General features: G+C 38.2%; 1 protein-coding gene across 3 annotated transcripts in view; it reads right to left on the bottom strand.

Moving 5' to 3' along the window:
- ANKRD50 (ankyrin repeat domain containing 50) overlaps window positions 1–16,405 on the bottom strand; it is a 62,639-nt gene that overhangs the window by 6,818 nt on the left and 39,416 nt on the right. For all 3 annotated transcript variants that reach the window (XM_006265926.3, XM_014596216.3, XM_019494724.2), the window contains one exon: window positions 987–4,537. In XM_006265926.3, coding sequence (XP_006265988.3) covers window positions 990–4,537 — 3,548 coding nt within the window. In that variant the 3' untranslated portion in view covers window positions 987–989. The remainder of the gene's footprint in view (window positions 1–986; window positions 4,538–16,405) is intronic.

The following is a 16,405-nucleotide window of genomic DNA, read 5'->3' on the forward strand; positions in this document are numbered from 1 at the left end:
CAAGAACGCTTCTGTTCTAAGAAGAAGAGATCTGGCCTGTCAGAATGGTAATATTCATGTAAACAGTGAAAAGAAATATTATGAGGAAAAAAAGGCAATGCACATAGAGTAGCTTTCACATTTCAGAAAGATGCTGGAGTTCAAATGTTGTTATTAATATAATCCTGGAACCTTAAACAAGAAATAAACTTCAAACCTTATTAGGATTTGGGGAATAACAGAGATGGAGAAAACAACATTAACTCTTTACTGACTGTTTGTCCAAATAGGGTATTCAAACCCACTAAATTTTATATTTATGATGTATTATGTAGAAAGTGAAACACTTAATTTAGTTTTGATTCTTCAATTATACTCAGTAATGAATGCATGCAAAAGCATGTCCCATACACAAAAAAACTAGTCCCATAACACTGAAGCTCATTGTCCAATGAGCTCCAAGCAGGCAATTACTATGCACATGTGGAATACCAGGTACTTTAAAAGAAGGAACTTATATTGTACTTTTTGCAATTGTAAGATCAGGCAATCATATTTAATTTTCAACTTGTAAGAAAAACATATTCTACTAAGATTTGTGAGTTCACAAATATAATATACTTAACTATAAATGAGTAAGATGCTCCAATAGTTGTATGTGAAACCATGAATACACTTCAATCTAGATGGGCATTCAGATTTTATAAAATGTTAGCTTTGAAAATATAGCTAGGTATTTTAATATGGGTTCTTCTTTTCAGAAAAAAAGAAACCCCCAGACTAATGCGTACTGCTTACAGTCACTTGTCAAAAGCAGTAAGGTGACACCTTACCTTGTAACAATTCAAAAGAAAGAAATACTGACCATCTGACTGTTTTATTTAAAAAAAAAAAAAAAGCACAAGAAAAAAAGGACTTTCAGTTTACAATTTTCATTCAAAACATGGCTATGACTTATTAAAAGGTATTTAAAATGTACATATTATGCTTCCCTTCAATTGTTTTACCTTTTACAATGGTGTTTCCTTTTTGTAATTGAAGCTTGGGTCATTGCTCTCAATCTGAAGTTTTAAGGCTTGCTTAAGGCTTAATTCTGTCTCTGCAGGAGGATAGCCTTCCAAAACTTCCTGATGTCCTCTGTCCTGTACTGTTCGTGGGACAGAAACTCTCCCAAGAAAAACCTGATTGCTCTGAAGATGATAATTTGGGTTTGTCATTATTCCATTTCTCTTCTTCTGTTCCCCACTCTGTTGGTGAATTAAGAATTGTTGCTGAGATCGACCAACTTCCTGCTGAGCTGGAGGGACTAAAATTTTGCACTGAGGCTCTGCTGGCATTGATTTAAGTGGCACACTAGTCCCAGATTTGGCAATAGGTCCTCGTTTATCAAACTGAGTCATTTCATATTCTAAAACTTTTGGTTGAGAGGAGCTGCTCTGCTTAATCTTTTTCCCAGCAGAGCCAGATTTGCTAGAATTTTCTGTCTTCCCTCCTTTGTTTGCTTTAGTTGATTTCAAACTGGGTTTTACTTGGCTCCATTCAAATTCACTACTTGGTGAATTATGGTTCTGACTTAATGAATGAGTAGTGGAAGAAGGAGAAACAATTGACTGCCTGCTTCTGCTACGTGGCAGTGAATGTTGCTGTATTTGTTCCGTAAATGACATACTATGGAAACTATCAATGGGCACTGTTTGTGCGGTTGCCGTAGATGAGGTGGTACGTAGAGAAGAGTTTTTGGAACTTTTCAGGGAATTATTTGATAAGGATGATTTCTGACGGTCAACTGTAGAATCTGGCGATTCTGAAGGAGAACTGAAAGCATGAGCAGGCCCATTAGACAAACCACGCATAGTAGGCTGCAAATCACCTCCACCAGTGCTCCCTGAACTATTTGATTTTATTGTTAATGACTGCATTTTTGATGAGACTGACTGCAAGGGCTTTTGTTCCATTGTGTGGACTGGAGATGGAGTGCAGCCATTTAGACTAGATGCACCATATTTTTCCAGTAATTTAATAATTTGAGAATGTCCATTTTTGGCTGCAACACGCATAGCAGTGCGTCCAAACTGGTCTGCATGATTTGGATCAGCACCATGTTCCAGTAAAATCTGCACAACATCAATGTGTCCTTCTTGGGCTGCAATGCAGAGTGCAGTAGCACCTTGATTACATGTATGGTCAACTAAGGCTCCATGCTCAATCAAAAGCTGAACTACCTTCACATGACCTTGCCATGCAGCAGATTGCAAAGCAGACCTCTTCTCATTATCTGCAGCATTTACATCTGCATGGTATGTTATCAGTAACTGCACCATCTCCAAATGGCCCTGCCAGCAGGAAACATGAAGTGCGGTCCTTCCCTCAGCATCACTTGCTTCTACATTGGCACCATTTTCTAAAAAATACTCAGCCATGGTAAGCTGATTTTCTAAAGCCAAGATATAGAGCGTTGGCCGACCATCAGCATCTTTGTAGTTCACATCTGCTCCATGGCTAAGAAGCAGTTCAACTATATCTCTGTGACCTTCTAGGGCAGCAACACGGAGAGCATTTCTCCCATCATAGCCTCTCTGATCAAGGTTAGATTTATTTTCCAGTAATATCTGTACACAATCATAGTGACCTTCTTGTGCAGCCAGTATGAAAGGTATACGCCCATCATTATCAATTTCATTTGTTCTAGCACCTTGTTCTATAAGTGCTTCGCATATTAGTCTGTGGCCTTCAAAAGCTGCCATGTGCAAAGGTGTCCATCCAGCATCATCTCTATGATTTTCATCTAGCCCTCTGTCCAGCAGAGTACGCACTACTTCAACATTACCTTGTGCAGAGGCTATACTAAGGACTGTTCGCCCTTCGCTATCAATGCTATCTACAGCTGCACCCCAAAATAAAAGAGTATTCACAACTGAAGCATGGCCCATGGAGGCTGCTGCAAGAAGGGGTGTACGACCATTGTTGTCAGTATGATCCACATCAGCTCCACCTTCTAAAAGTAAGTCAACAACATCTACATGTCCTTCATACGCAGCTACCAGCAATGGAGTCATACCATCTTTGTCACAATGATCAACTTCAGCACCACGGTCAATTAAAAGGCTAACTACTGAAGCATGTCCCTTACTAGCAGGTACACAAAGTGCAGCAACAGACAGAGCAGTCCTTCCATCCACGTCCTCATGATTTACTTCTGCACCATGGTCCAGCAGGTGCTCCACAATCTCTTTGTGGCCCATATATGCTGCTGCAATCAAAGCTGTTCGACCTTCATTATCAGCTTTGTTGACTTCAGCACCATGCTGTAGCAAATTCAGAACTATATCTTCATGTCCTCCCCAGGCTGCTGCTCGTAAGGCTGTTCGACTGTCAGCATCTGCACAGTCCACTTTTACTCCAGCATAAAGAAGTGCAGAAACCACTTCAGTGTGACCCCCCCAAGCTGCAGACCGTAATGCTGTCCAACCATCATGATCAGTGTGATTCACATTAGCCCCACATCCAATCAAACAATTAACAACCTTGGTATGTCCTTGTCGAGCAGCTAAAGTAAGTGCTGTTTGCCCGTGAGTATCTTCTATTTCTAAATCTGCTCTCCTAGAAACAAGTAAATTAACTACATCAAGATTGCCACTATACGCAGCATTTGCCAAGAGTGTTCTCCCATTTGAATCACACTGGTTAACTGATGCTCCATTATCTAACAGAGTCCTAATGGAATCTTCTCTTTCCAGAGCCTGCCGTACAATGCAAGATGTTCGGTCATCTTCACTGTTGACATGAGCACCAGCTTTTACTAGTAGCTGCAGTACTTCCTGTTCTTTAGGGATTAAAGTGGATAAAGAGTCTTTGACAGGTGTGCCATTCCATATCATCCACAAAGCCAACTCAGAAGTCTCTAACTGCAAATTTGAGTTAATTAGATGCAATGCAAATTCTTGGGCTTCTAACGGTGTCAAATCCTTGGCTCGACAGGTATAACTCATTGCTAGCATTCTATGTCCTTCTGCGGCATTACACAAGTATTTCTGAGTACAGTGCTTTACATCCAGCAGCCATTCTGCAAAACTGTAGTGAAACAAAATTTTTGTATTTCCTAGCCCATCAACAAGAACTTTTGATAGAACATCTAATTTGCGTTGAAAATCTTCCATAGTCAATGTCATGTTTTTGGTCCACACTGCATGATACAATTCTGTTGTGGTCAGTGGCCTACAAGCTGCAAGAATCACATTCAGAATAGGCTGGACCTTTGCAAATTGTTTTCTCACAAAAAGTCTTTGACAGAGCCAGAGATATAGGCCATTTAACGTTCCAGGAATGTCACGGATCTCTCTTAGCATAATAAAATTTTCTACAACTCCATCTAGAACACGTTCTAGATACAAAAAGCAACCACTACTTTTGATGTGAAGCTGGTTCAACATTTCTGCAGTTTCTTTAGTAAGATGCTGTCTCAGCGCTTCTTCTTGATCTAGACGATGGAGAATATATTGTTGCACATCTTTCACAATATATGCCTTTCGGAGATCATCCAGACTTATTTTTCGAAAACCTATTAAAAAGACAAAAAAAAAAGGGATAAAGTTCAATAAATATTTTTTCAGGTTTAGCTTCAGAATGGTTTTGATCATTCGAGACTCTCAAAAAGGAAGACTTTTGGATAGGAAGTCTGGGGAGTATGAACAACAACAATGCATTTATCATACCACAGATGCTAAACCTAAAGAGGCTGAGAATTTTACTATGGTACTGTACCTCTAATACATATTGTATCATACTCTACGAACACAAAAAGTATACATAAAGAAACATTCTTAAATAGGATATTGAAGTCAGGTGTTTTCTGTCTTTAAGAAAATGTCAGGTACCTTAAAAGCACATGAATACATTATTACAACTATGAAATAATGACATGCAACCTTTAACAGCTACAACACTGTCTAATTCTGAAGTTTGAGCAATTTAGAAAAAGGAAAAGAAAGAACACCAAGGCTAATATTGAAGAAGATGACAGGCAACACCGACTAGGAAGAAATATTTTTTAAATCACCAGGCCTGTAAAATTTATGCTCAAGAATCCTAGAAGATTTGATTGAGATGACATCTGGTACAGTGATATTAATTTTAATGAAGTTTAAAACATGATGCAAATTCTGAAAGACTAGAAGAGTGCTATTACTGTGCCAATATTCAAAGAATGGCAAACAGGATGAGGTAACTATAATTTAGTTTCATCAGTTCCATTCCAAATTACACAAGTGCTGATACAGGATACAACTGATAAAATAATAAGGCTAGCAATATAATAATTCCGATTAATATGATTTTATGCAAAATAGGCCTTATCAAATAAACCTGATTTAACTGTTTGATGAAATTACAGGTATGGTTAATGAAAGTAACTGTAAAGACATAGTGTGCTCAGGTTTCTGAAAAGCATTTCCTTTTGTACTATATACCACCCAATTAAAAATAAGCACTATGCAACATCAATAAAACACACAATGGATGGATTCAGAACTGGCTGACAGGTCTCAAAAAATAGTAGTCAGCGTGAAACTGTCATCAAATGTGAATGATTCTGGTTGGGTTCCACAAGGACAGGAATTAGGTTTCACTCTATTCAACATTTTCCTGATAAATATTACATCACTGACCAAATTTGCAGAGGACACAAAGACTGATGGAGTGGTAAGTATAATGTGGATAAGGCAGTCATCCAAAGAAATCTAGAACTCTTGGTAACTTAAGTCCGTTGAAATGTGCGTTAACACAAACATAAATTAAGCAAGTAGGAGTAAGGAATACAGGCCATGTCTGTAAAATGGGGATTCATACCCTAGAAAGCAGTGACTCAAAAAAGGAAGAGCAATTCAATTCCTCTTTAATAGGGACCTACCTAAGTCACAGCGAGATAAAAGGTTTTTCATGGACCACAGAGCCAACTTCATAAGCATTTTACGGTGGCCCTGCCCCTCTGCTGATTGGCAGAGGGTGCCTTCACTCATTCTGCATCACTACTGCTTTTTCGGGGGTCAATTTTGTGGGAAATTGCAGCCAGTTCTGGATTTCCCAGCAACTGTGAACAACACTGTTTTATGCAGTTTCCACAAAATTCACAAAACCACAATTTAGGTAGGTTCCAAGTCATGAACTCCCAGTACAATTATGTGGCAAAAATGTGATACTCTGATGTATAAACAGGAAAACAATGAGTAAGTGCAGGGATGCGATTTCATATGATATTGTTCAGACCCATACTGATAATACACTAGAATTAAAGGCTGCATTCAGATATTTAAAAAAAACCAACCTGGCGTTTTACTTTAAACCCACGCATGCCCAGGAGAGGCAGCACCTTCGTTGGACCCAGCTTGCCTGACATCTGTATAGATCAAGTGCTTTAGTGGGGCTTTTTTGGTGCTCTTATTTAATAACTGACTGAATCAGCTTTTAGCTAAAAGCACCAAAAGCCCTGTTGAAGCGCCCAATCTATACAGATGCTGCAGAGCCAGGCTGAAATAATGTGCTGTTGCTTCGGTTAAGCCCTTTTTTTTGTTTGATTTTTTAACGTCTGCAAGCAGCCCTAGTATACAGGTTAAAAAGGATGATGAAAAATAAGAGGAAAAAAAGAAAACAACCACTGAAATAATTTCAAGGCTAGAGAAACTGCATTACAGCATGACACTTGAAGAGCTTAATTTGCTTCGTGTACCAAAAAAATTGACAGGTGACTTGATAGCTACACAAATCACTTTATGGGGAGAAGTAGCAGGTACAAGATATTTTTAATGTACTAGACAAAGAGATAATAAGAACCAATGGCTAGAAGGTGAAGCAAAGTATTTTTCTTAACAAGGGTGATTAAATAATAAAATAAACTATTTAGGAAATGTGTGATTATCCTATCGATACTTTCAATCAAGATTAGATATGCCTCTTGGAGACACTAGCCAAACAAGTTATTAGGTTTGATGCAACGGTTGCCGAGTGAAATTTAGCAGCCTTTAAAACACATAAGGTCAGACTAGATGATCTAATGTCCCTTCTGGCCTTAAGCTTTTTGAATCTGTAACAACTTTTGTGCTCAAGTCTTAGCAAGCCCGGGACTATTTAATAAAATCCAGTTTAAAACAGTAAAAAAAAAGGATCTAAATATTACCCAATGGAATAAAAATAGTTGTTTTTCCCCCTTATTTCCATGTAATACTGGTATCTGGTTTGTATGCTGTTTGCTCTTATGCAGATTTTTAATAAAGACCTAGATAAATATTTCAAGCCTTCCCCACAAGAATACCTAGAAACTTTGATCTGCTGGCTGATAGCTGCTTTTAGCAAATGTCAAACTTCTATACAAGTTTAAAGAAAATGTAGACAAATCTGAATGTTTAAATTGATGAATGGGATAAGGACAACTGCAATTAGCAGTGCTGCCTTCTGAAAAATAAAATTTTAGTATACATTAACGATCAGAACAAAATACAGTGCAAATTTCAGAAAGAATACAGTTTTACTATTTCATGAAATAGCTTCTTGAAAACAATTCAGACAACTCTGGTATTAGAAAAGACTGTTCATATTAGAAGAAATTATGCTTAATGAAGGCATAATAATATGGACCATTCTAAAGGTAAATATAAATACAATCCATAAATGATAGGTTGATCATCTTATTTTCCTTAAAAGTCCTTAAAATATTGAAAGGAAACACTGGAAATTGCACAGAATATGCTTCTGCAAATGAACGTGAGACATGTATATAAAAAGAACAAAAAAAAATCCCTCCCCCCCCCCCCCCCCCTTCTTAGATATGTGACCCATTATAATGGAACCAAGTTTCTCTCAGTTATCTTCCTGTTTATTCATGAAAGGAAGAATGGAAATTATTCTCTATACAAACATGCTATTCTTAAAAACAAATGAAAAATATTCTTGCAAATTTCAGTAGCCTCCATGCTCCCAAGAGTGTAACAGGCAGGTAGAAAGGAGACATGTGATTTATAATTACATGCATTACCAAGGTCTCTTATTGAAAACATGGTTTCAACAGTGCTAAGTTTTACATTTGCTATACATGCACCATTTTTTTTTTTAATAAAACATTTCATTGTTTGTGAGACACTATTCTGGAAACTACAGAAATCTGAGAAGCTACAGAAGTCAGAGAAACAGTAATTTACATTGCTCAGTTAAAAGATATATTTTAGGCCAGAACTGTACTTTGCCACTCCAGGAACAGAAAATAACCTAATCCCTCCAGTGTAGCAACTTGTACATATTTTCTTAGTCAGCGAATTTGCCCAAAAATCTTTTCCTTTTCAAACCAAAAACAGTTGTTAAAACCCAAATTATCTGGGGTACAAGCAATCATGTGGCATCCAATTCAGTCCAACTTTGGCCATACCTCCTAGGAGCAAATACTTTAAAATACTACTTAGAAAAATGGCCTTGTTTAGACTATGTTTATTATGTTAAAAATGAGTTTCGGAATAATCTGCTCAGATCATGGTTCTAACTGCAAATTCTGCTGAGGAGCTAAGAATGCAGTGCCCTCTTTCCTTCTTGAGCATCTTTACTAAAGGTTCTGGACCTTAAACTAGCCCCTTTGTTTTCTGCTCAGCCCTTTTGCTTTTATTTGCACAAATATTATTGACAAGAATTTTGTGCACAATTTTGTCAGCACTGGTCAAGGAAGAACACAGTTCACTTCTCTCCATTAACTATGCTAACTCCATAAGACTAACAGCAGTAACGTCAATGGAACAGTAACCTTTTTTAAACAATAAGTCTGTTGACACAAATCTGTTGAGTAATGAAGTCCTAATTTTATATAGCCACTTTTCATACCCAAACTACACAAATAATAGTGCTTTACCTTGCAGACTGAAAAAAAACGTGAAGAGCAGAGGAGAAAGAAAACGAAACAAAACATAATTGCCGTTTCAGGATCTTTTCCTAAATGAAAAGCAAATTTTTTGAAACCTTCAAAGACTATAAATTGTAAACACTATCTATATATGCCATAGTCCATCAAAAGTCTGCTTTAAATAATGTCTTAAGATGATCTGCTGAATGGGGTGATTCATTACTGATTTACAATCCTGGAGCTGCATTATATACTACATATTAAAATATTCTGTACCCAATGTTGCAAAACCTCATTTGCCCATGTCAAGCAACAAATTTCCTTGACTGAGTACAACCAATGTAATAAGTTTCTGCAGACTCTAGCCTTTCATTTTAAAAGAAAAGGAAGTTTCTACCATACACTAGGAAAACTTAAATATTGCATAAATCACACAGCGAGTATAGTCATGTCTGTCACACTGCCAGGTCTGTACAGGGAAGTGCTATTCCACTCAGCTGAGTGAATGCACGGGAAGATAAATCTGTTAGTCACTTCTCTCTAGTTCTTTATTATCTGGCTTTCTAAGGTAACCTTCTGCTCCTCTTGACCAGAGGCTGATGCCTCCTGACCAGCTGAAGCAGTTCCCTCCTGCAAGCTAGGAAACAAAAAGTACACAACCTTCTTAATCCCCACCATCAAAGGAAATAAGGATTCCAAAAGCTCCAGTGATTCTAAGGAAAGGAAATTGTTGGAGGCAGTATGGAGGCCCTCCCCATGGACTAGAAAGTCACACTGCAAGTCGAACAGCTAGAAACAGAAGAGAAGAAGATCTTATCTGGGAAGTGCTCCAAATCCACTTGGGAGAGAAGAGCTGAGGCAGACACTGAAGTTCTGAAATGATGCTGCTGAAAGATAACACCTACAATGGGGAAGATGACTGATAAATGGGGATGGGAAGAAAAGTGTTAAAATGAGAAGAGAATTAGTTGAGGGAAGTGAAACAGAACTGATTAAATTGCTAGAAGAGGAAAGAACTACACTCCCATTCAGTAATGAATGAATGTGTATCATCTCTTTTCACCCTCATGTATTAGAAGGATGAACAGCCCTGACAAGCCCATTTTTTCCTCCCCGCCTTTATTCTTCAAAGAGACCTAAAATCAAATTCTCATCTATGGTGAGTATTGGCAGTAAAGAGTCTCTGTGCCAATATAGTCACCACATATTTGGTTATCTGATGGAAAGGATGCAGTTTCCCTGCTTTTGGCAGGAAATGAGTTTAGGACTGACCCTAAAGTCACTGTTAGATGCAGCAGAAGATTGCTTCCAACAAGCAAGTGTGGTGCTAGAGTGAGAAAGATGTTTTAGCTAAAAATGGAGTAACATTATTATTCTTAGAATGGTGTCACTTATATTCACTTGTGACAGGTACAAATCACTGGAGTGTAGTGACCTATTAAAGTTAGTATGTATTTAGGAGATAAGGGCTTTGTTACACATTGCATTTTGAGCTGCTGTCCCCAACCTGCACAGCCATGACTTGCTATTAGAGGGCTAGAGAGCAGGAGCCTGACTAGAAGCTACAGCTTTGAGTTGCTACTACAGGGCTGGTAAGCCAGGACAGGCTTCTATCCCTGCTCTAGATGGAGGTGAGAGATGGGTTGAAGGAGGTGGCAGCATGAAGCTGGGAGGTGGAGAGTTAATGGCATGGGGGGTTGAAAATGAAATGAGAAGTGGAAAGGAAATGGGGGTGATGGAAGGTGGTGAAATGAAGGAAATCAGCCATTGAAGGAGAAAATAAAAAGAAGTAAAAAAAAAGAATTTAAAAAGAAAGAGGAAGTAAATTAAAGAAGGTTTTCATGTTTTATTAATTCGGATTTGAGAACTTAACATGAGCTAAATTGCTTGAATGTGCATCTGTTCGAGTTTTAACTGAATGTGTGACACAATAGAGGCCCTAATATCCTTCCTATCCATAGAAACTGGGAAGAATAAGCTTCCACCCCCCTTTTTATCACCATTCTTAAATATCATATAAAAATAGACTGCATCATGCTTAAAGTGCCCTGGATATAATGGGTAGAATAACGGGTAGGATTGACCCTGTCGGGTATTTAAGCCCAAAGAGATTTAGATACTTGAGAAGTTCAGGAAAGGCACAAAGTACTGCCATGCAATCTTAACTCTGGACTAACATTTTTTGTCATTTAAACTCTTCATTGTTTACGTAAAAAAAAATGTTTTATAGGAATTAGTGCTCATTTACATAGGTTTATTATCTTGTTTTGCAGCTGAGATTCTACTGTAGTTTGGTAAAGGTAAGGGATGACACAATTCCTAAGCATCTAGCCCTGTTTTGTGCATACTTCATTACAGTGGAATGGGGACTACAGTTGTGCACTGAATTTTTTGGAGCATACAAGTAGTAACAAGGTTGATGAGAGATATCAGACATGATCTCTGTCCCAAAATCCTGACAGATTTAAGCCCATAAAAGACTTGTGTCTCTCTTTCTCTCCCCCATCCCCTTCTTCCTTCCCATCCCTCTTGTCCAGAAGGACTCAGAGGATGCAGAGGACTCAGACCACAACAGGGGAGAAATGCCTCCCCAAATCCCAGCACCTGCACAGGAGGCAGAGGGACTCAGACACCTACATAGAATGGAAACCTCTCCCACCCCCTTAAAACTGGTTCCCACGTGGAAGCAGGGAGAAGGGCCCAGATTCCATCTAAAAGGATCTCTCTCTTCAGCAGATCTGAGTTCACCTAGGGGAGAAGTTAGAGAGGCTCATGGCATTTGGAAAGGCAGTGACCCCCAGTGCCAGTAAATTGTGTAAGGACAGAATAGGGACTTAGACCCCTATCCCCATTCTCCTCTACTCACAATGCCACCTACCTAATCCCCTAATCTTCACACCTTCCCTTGATCCGCAAGATTTCTCTCTTCCCCTACCATTCACATTCTTCTTCTCTCCTCTCCATAATCCTGTCTCCTAGTCATAACCTCAAACTCTCCCTCATTCTTCCTTCATTATTACATCTGTTAATTTCCTTCCTCTCCCACCATGTATGGCCAAGTAATTTAAGTTTTTTAAAATGCTTGTAACACTGTCTGAATTTTCTGTAGTACTTGGATTGTATTTATTAAAATAAAACAGGAGCGCTCAAACTCTGGCCAGCAGGACTCCCTATAGGTAGGCAATTTGGCAGGGGGGTGGAGAGTAGGAGGGGAGAGAGAGGGGAGCAGTGGCAATAGTGCCTCCATCCTCCACTTCCAAATTTTCAAGCTCCCTGTGGGAGGTTGAAGCAAGGACATACCCACTCCCCTCTGCACAGCCAGATTGGGCCAAACCATGCCCCTTCCTCCTGCCTCCCACAGAGCCAGGCCAGGGCTAGGCTAAGCCCCCTTTCCCTGCACAGTCAGATGGGGCTGGATCGTCCCCCTGCCTTCCCTCTGTGCAGCCAGATGGGCCCATGTGTCTGCCCTGGGTGCCTGACTGGGACCACAAACCAACCTGTAAATGGACCAGACACTGCTCAACTGGCCCACCAGGTGAAAAGGTTGGGCACCACTGAAATAAAATATTCCTTTCTGACAAAGGAAACAAAAGAACACAAATCAGTCTCCTCCCCCCTAGTCCTCCTTCTGATTTTTATCAAGAGTCCACTTTGCTCTGATACTGGTTGGCTACAGATCAGGTTCAATGGCTATTTCATAGTTCCTTGAGTCACTTAGCTCATACAAAAACTTTTAGCCTAGGAACCCTTTGGGGTTCATTCAGTCCAGGCATGTGCTATATAAGCTATCCAAGTCAACAGATATAGCAATATAAGCTACCTGGCTTGATTTACCTGTTCTCAAGCTCTCTTTGGAATACTGAATTCAATGTTGTGTTGTCAAAAAGATATTGGAAGCCGTGTGTGTGTAGGGGGGGGGGAGGGGGGAGCAAATCTGAGAGACTGAAACTATGTTGGGCACAAGCAGAACAGGAGTTTTAGTTAGAAAAAAGTGCAAGAATCTGCCAACCTTAAAAAAGAGCTATTTTTGGTTCTGTTTTTCAGGGAAGTATCTTAGAAATCTCTTGTTTGTTAGCCTAAATTTCTAACACTAATCTTATCCTATATCCCAGTTAAAGTACACCATATTCAAGGTAATCTGAGCAAGCAACTTAATTAAATTGTGCCGAATAAGTTAACCCCCAAACAAGTACTTTACAAAAATAAATCTCATTCAGTAAAACAATTTTAAAAAGCTTTATAGAGGGACAGGCAAAAGTAGAAGAATTAAATTAGATTCTAAAATATCTGTCACTACTTAAGACCCAAGTAAAACAAAACATTTTTGTCTAAACATTTATCTACAAAAAGGTATTTTACTTGTCTAAACAAAAATCCTACAAACTTGTTTTCCAACAGCATTAGACATAATAAGTCACTTCATTATTAGGCTTTCATGGATGAGAAGCATCAAAACATTATGAGAAAGCTCATTTTGTTCCAGATACATTCCCACGAATATCTTAAGCTCAGCAAAAACAGGAAAGTAGCAGACAACTTATAGTCCCACGACCCTGCTTTCACATTGCTCACATTTTTCTTAACACACATCATTTTCTACCCAATGGGAACTCCAATATACATTTCCCCAATTTATTCAATTTCTTGCTAGCTCTGTAAACCCATTCTAAATATAGTTTTTCTGGCATCCTACTGAGTTCTTGGGTCATTGAAATTTTTTTTCCAGCTATATACATATTTTAAGAATAAACCACCCCTTTCAGACCTTTATACAAGAAATATATGCTATTTATATAGACTACATTAAATACTTAATTTTTCCTAGCATGGATATTTTTATTTTAGTTCTACATGGACTTTTAAACTAATTTTTAAATATATATTGTTCACTTCACCAAATAGATCTTAAATATTTAATCTATATGATAAACAAATGCGGACATATTTTAGATATGAATTATTTAAGTGGCTGATCTAAGCAAGATCTCAATTAGGTATTTATACAAACACAATCTCATAAGGAAATATGCACGAAACAGAATAATGTCCACGTGAAAAATGAAATGCTGCATTAATTTTTGTATCTGCAAATTTACAGCATAATGTACCTTCTACACGCTAATCATATCCTACACAAATCTATTAACTACCTACCAATTGTTTACAGTTAAGAAGTGTAAGTTTCTTTTCTTTTAAAAGAAAACAGAACCTCATTTAAGTAAATATTTGCTATGTTAATCAGAGCAGGGAGGGAAGCAAAAAATCAAATAGCTAATTAAAAGTTACACCTGTGCACCAACTAGGAAAATTTTGCTGTGTTTGCCTCTTTGCATATGTGTGAATGTTTTTAAACTTTAGTATAACAGTAGATATATTTTACAAATATAAAGATATTTGGGAAAAATGGTATCTTATAATTGAATTGTACAGTTCACAGTTAAGCCTCCCACCTCTGAAGCTCTTCCAATAACATGAAACTACTTTAAAGTATTTTTTATTTTTTTTTACTCTTTGATAGAAACTGTAGGACATCTTTGGTTGTCTTTTCATGAAAGAACCTCTCTTAAAACCTAGTCTCAAGCTACTTTATATTGTGAAGTAGACAACCGAAAAGGGGGAAAATCTCATTTCTCAAACTGACAATTAGCAGTAGTTGAATGGTTGTGTTTTTTACTATATGTTACCAAAAAGTTTGAAATTCCCCAAATTTTAGTTAGTTGTATGCACCCTTAATATGTGGGTCTTCACTTTTTGGAGGTATAAAGAATAGGCTGGGAAGAACAAAAAGAAGTCCTGTCAAATCTCTTAATACTAAATTGAGCGCACAGGAGGAAATTTTTAATCTGGGAAAACAGATAAACAAGGCCCTTGTTAAATCTAGCCACTGAAAATAGTGGGGTGGGGAAGGGAATGTTGTGAGCCTGAATAAGAAAACATCCAGACATTGCTGCTAATTCACCCTCAAGGAGCTGATGGATAATCCTAATGGATTTAAGGATAGTAGGTAGTCTAAGATAATAAAATAGGTGTCTCTGAGTTAGACACAGCACTGAGCTGCTCAAATAGAAAACCTTTTCCATATTGTTTCTTAAGTACAGTGAAAGTTTTCTGCTATAAACCAAGGTTTTCCAGCTTTTGGCAGAACAGCTTTTTTGGTAGCTTTTAGCCTGCTAGACTCCAGACAGCCAGACTGGATTTTAGTTTTGCAAAACTCCAGACAGAACACATATATGTCATGGGAGGCTGAACTGAAAAGTTCATCAGACATGAGTAACAACAATGCAGGCTGTGGGCATCTCATTCATTGAGGTTAAATCTTGTCTGGAGTTTCCTCTGGGCTGCTCAGGTAGTTCACAAGATGCAAGAAGCTGGCACTGTGTTCTGCTCTTCAGTCAAAATAATTATTTTTAAGTAGCCTCATACTCATGAAAGATATTCTACAGAATCAAATGTTTGATAGTTTATTTGTCTGCTGAACTGATTCACTAAGGCATTTTGCAAGCTTGGACTACGTAGAGACATTGCTTAATTTAATAATAAATGCCTCAGTCCCAGAAAAATTAAATAATTTTGCTCCTCCTTGTTAACATAATATCTTGTTGCTTCTTCCATCATTTGGGCTGCACATTCCCATAGCAAGAACAGAAATGATACAAAGCTTACAGCCACATCTAGAACTCATAAATACAAAAGGCCACATACCTAAGCCTGAAACATGCTCTGAGGGATACCACTTGGTGAACCTGAACCTGTAAATACAAGCAGTCCTTGGATCTATGACACAATTGGTTCCTGAAAACCGCATCTTAAGTCGAAACATTGTAACTCGGAACCAATTTTCTCATGAGAAACACTGTTATAAATGGGGGATTGGTTTCTGAACCAAGGCCCGATACCCTATTTTCACCAAAAGTACCCCAGAATTTTGAACTCAATCAATTATAATGACTAATATAGCTACATTAATATATTTATATAGTAAATATAATCATATTGATTTGGAAGGACTTCTTTGAGGTGACTTTGCTGGACTCTTTGAAGGGCTCTTGGTTGGACTTTTTGAAGGGTTCTTGGCTGGAGTCTTCTCAGGAGTCTTGGCTACAGGTTTTTCTAGAGTCTTGTCTGATTTCTTAAAGAAAGTGTCCAAGGAAGTTTGGACACATTCTCCAGGGACATGAGTGATCCAGAGAACTTGTTCGCTGGCGTGGCATTGCATCAGATCAAGCGTTGTAAGTTGAAACTGGCATTGTAAAGTTGAAACAGGCTATCAATCTATAAATGTTGTAAGTGCAAAATGTAACTCAAAATGTTGTAAGTCGAGGACTGCCTGTAACATGATACAGTGTGATCTGGAATTTCTCTTTTTTGTAAATAAGATCTTGTTAAATCTGAGATCAGTATGGCCTCCATCCTTTGGATCAGTGACTAGCCGGACAAGAAGATTTTGGTCCGACTCCTGCTGGTGACTACTCTACAATGGCATGCAGGCAGAACTAAGGTACTGGCAGAATGGTAGGGTTAGGGCCAAGCTTGAAGGGGAAAAACCAGAAGAAT

Source organism: Alligator mississippiensis, chromosome 2, assembly GCF_030867095.1.
Source record: "Alligator mississippiensis isolate rAllMis1 chromosome 2, rAllMis1, whole genome shotgun sequence".
Lineage (NCBI taxonomy): Eukaryota > Metazoa > Chordata > Crocodylia > Alligatoridae > Alligator > Alligator mississippiensis.